This window comes from Bombus impatiens, unplaced genomic scaffold (genome assembly GCF_000188095.3).
Source record: "Bombus impatiens unplaced genomic scaffold, BIMP_2.2 scf_0135, whole genome shotgun sequence".
Taxonomy (NCBI): domain Eukaryota; kingdom Metazoa; phylum Arthropoda; class Insecta; order Hymenoptera; family Apidae; genus Bombus; species Bombus impatiens.
In genome coordinates this window covers 2,196,140-2,199,595 of record NT_176554.1, presented here as the reverse complement: position 1 = coordinate 2,199,595, position 3,456 = coordinate 2,196,140, and the positions used below count along the sequence as shown (strand labels likewise).

At 34.5% G+C, this 3,456-nt stretch overlaps 1 protein-coding gene and 1 long non-coding RNA gene across 3 annotated transcripts in view; one reads left to right on the top strand and one right to left on the bottom strand.

Annotated features, from left to right (window-relative positions):
• The window catches only part of LOC117151276, a 7,015-nt gene extending 3,559 nt beyond the window's left edge, over positions 1-3,456 (bottom strand). The window contains exons 1-3 of the long non-coding RNA XR_004461078.1: positions 3,370-3,456; positions 3,050-3,172; positions 1,103-2,756 (exon numbers count right to left, since the gene is read on the bottom strand). This is a non-coding gene — a long non-coding RNA (uncharacterized LOC117151276). The remainder of the gene's footprint in view (positions 1-1,102; positions 2,757-3,049; positions 3,173-3,369) is intronic.
• Positions 2,646-3,456, top strand: part of LOC100740612 (pupal cuticle protein C1B) — a 3,247-nt gene continuing 2,436 nt past the window's right edge. For both annotated transcript variants that reach the window (XM_033319063.1, XM_012381823.3), the window contains exons 1-2: positions 2,646-2,776; positions 3,383-3,439. In XM_033319063.1, coding sequence (XP_033174954.1) covers positions 2,768-2,776; positions 3,383-3,439 — 66 coding nt within the window. In that variant the 5' untranslated portion in view covers positions 2,646-2,767. The remainder of the gene's footprint in view (positions 2,777-3,382; positions 3,440-3,456) is intronic.

The following is a 3,456-nucleotide window of genomic DNA, read 5'->3' as shown; positions in this document are numbered from 1 at the left end:
GGGGGGGGGGGGGGGGGGGGGGGGGGTACTTATATTCCGTGAAAACGAAACAAAAATTATTTTTAGATGATCTATCGCTTGACAAACTTAACGTATTAACCAAGATATTCTATCTTTAATTTTTAGAGAAGAAAGGAAAGTGAAGTAGGGGAAAATGTTATGTCATATGCATACGTTTATATATTATTTTTTATATTTATAGAATGCAAGTGATCTTGGAAAAAATAAAATTACTTGAACCTTGACCATTGTTCGAAAAGCCTGTGTTAAAAAAAAAATAGATAAAATGAAATATGTAAAAATATATACAAATTACAGTGCGCGAAGTCTGTGGATGTTTTGAAAATAATGATTATCGTGCAATATCTAGTGAATAATTTATCGCTAGTAATATAATATTTTTCGATCGCGATGACATAATTGTTAAGAAACATACTGAAACACTGAAGTGGAGATGCTTTTGTTACGCATTCGAGAACACGAGGTCTATTCGAATATGAAAATTATAATATCAATTAACTCGTTACGATAATGTAAAAAATGGTGGAATTATTAATTAATGATCTCGGCATATTATTCCCGACATTCCTACAGTTTGAGATGGAGAATTGTTAGGTAACTCTATCCATATGTACGATCTATGTAATCGATATGACAAACAGAGACACTATTGGTGTTAATGATATATCACGGGAATCATCTCATATGCTGTTGCAGTACAATCAGCCAACAAATTGTTAGTATGTGTTATTAACAAGAATATGTTCTACTGTATTTTACAGAGAAACATTAAATAAATAAAACCTATTGTATCAATGATGTTTTCACTTCTTCGACGCGATCGAATCTGTTAAAACCAGTATATTCAAAATATTTTCTCTAATTAAATATGCTTTTATGTAGGTATCATTATCCTTATATTTCACGGTATAAGATATAATTTATAACTATTTGTCAGAGTTACAAAACAATACAACGATTTCGTTATTCCTTCTATTAGAAATTGTGACTATCATGTTGAACGCGGGAGATACATATAAATCATTAATGGCTAAAGATTTAGATTAGAAAACGAACAAGTCATTTTGCTACGTCATCTTACCAAATTATAATACACTCCTTCGCCTCCGGCGTGCTTATGAAATCTCGAAGTTCTTGGCCGTGCTTGTTCTGTTACAATTTGCCAATGTCAATTGCGTAACAACTGCAACCGGCAGTGGTCGTCTGATCGCGTTCCCTCTCACTTTGTACTTGTTTATTCATTCCGTCGCGTCGCCTTCTATCCCTTCTACTCTCCACGCCCTCGTTTCCCATTTTTGTTATTTTTGATCTTGCGAAGCTACTTACATTCACGTTTTCGCTGAATTTTTTCCAAATTACTTGGAATCAAATATGACTTTATTAACGGATTCAAGATAAGGTAACTTAATTGAAATAGACAAAATACTCACATCTTTATACATACAGCAGGGTATGTTAGAACGAAATAATTGATTCTTGAATCTCATTCATTGTAGCATCAGTTCTTTCTACTATACATTGAAATGCACACAGATGTTACAAAAAGTATTGACACATTATTTCCCAATAAAGTGCCTTTGGCAAGGTTCTTCGTTTTATTTTCATAGTATAAAATTTTTGTAATCATACAAAAGTGCATATGTACTACTAAATAATACGAAATTAAAATTTGAAAAGGGAAACAAATAACTAATTTCCTACTCTATTTCGCAACAAAAAAGAATCTTCGACAAAATTAACGTTTAAGGGCGTGAAAGTAGACGATTCGTCCTTTGAAACGAGCCCAAGTAGAGTATTATACGATTCTTATTGACAAAGTTACAGTGGTTCGAATATCGACAAGTTTTCGATCAAAATTTAAAGATCTTTCCATTTCTTGGCGTAGTGTATACGTATATATTCGAGGATCGTAGCAGGGTTGACTTGGACGTCTTTGAAATTTGGAAAGAACGACGAATGAATAGCATTAAAGTCAGTTTGAATTTTCTAACAGTAATATTGTATATACGATCCTGAATGTAACCTAACCCCAATCAATAGATTGAGACACGAACCGCTAATCATCAGCCATAAAGATTACAACAATCTTTTCAATAGTTCGCTATCATCCATGTATATCCTACGCGATATTTGTCAAACGTACGATTCTTTGTACAATGGATAAGCTTGTAATTCTATAGTATACCTGGATAACAAGACATATCGGTTGCAATTTGAGATAGACTCACATTGAGTAATTGCGCAGGGTATCTGTCTGTTTTTTACTTTTCAATCGGTGTATATTTACATATCGGTGTTTTGTTATAACACACATTTAACGACACAAGCTAACGAAATTATGCGCATTCTCTAACGCGTTTAATTAGTATTTTTCATTTCCACCTTCCCCATTTCTTTGTCTCACTGGTAGTTTGGTTATCGATTTCGTTTCGTGCTAGTCGAATAGCAAAAATCTTCTTTAGAAAGATCACAGTGCAATCTGCTACTTGAGTTTTACGATATCAAATTTTCTCTAGCCATATGTATGTGTTGCAATGCCGGTTCGTTGCAAACCTTCTATGCAATACGCTGGTCTTTGGTCGACGGACACTTGATACCAAGTTTTTGGTGAAAAAATATTTCAAGTTAACTATCTGGACAGGATTACAAGAGGTTACGTATAAATAGGCTGACAAATCCACTAGATGCATTCAATTCGTTTGTCGTTTCCAGTCGGTGAAGAAAGCAGCTCCTACCTATCATCATCATGTTTAGAGTAAGTAAAAGACTCATATACGCCGACATACGCGATGATCCACGAATTAATTGCCACAATTTTCGATCTGGTTCTGATAATTTAGCAAAAAATTTGTCTGACAGAATTTACTGATACAATAAAACTTTTCACAAAAGTGCGCTTCAGAAATTCGCTTAAAAAAAAAGTTTAAGTAATATCATATATTTTTAAATCTTAAACTACAAGAAGTTTTCTTTGTAAGAGACGGAACTGTCGAGACAAACGATATCTGGATATCTTTCAATCTCTTACCATACCAAGCAACGTTTCTAACGTTACGAAGAGTCTGAAAAAGCCCGCCGTTTAACTACGAAACCGAATAAAGAAACGATGTTGGCATGACGGTGCACTGAAACGATTCATCGTCTTTTTACCCTGTATAAGATACTTAACTTCATTGCGCCATTTCGATTCTGGAATCTTCTTACATCTAAACAAAATTTTAAGTAAAGCGACAAATCGGAGAACAAAGTCGTCGAGCAAGAAGGAAAAGCGCAATGAAAATGAAACAGAAAGTGACGCATTGTTAGCTGTAGCGAGAAAGAAGGGAAAAAGAGAAAGGGAAAATTAACCTTTGTTTTTCAGTTCTTGGTGATTTGTGGTTGCTTGCTGGCGGTTGGACAAGCTGGCGTGATCGGCGGTGGTTTGCTCGCAACCGC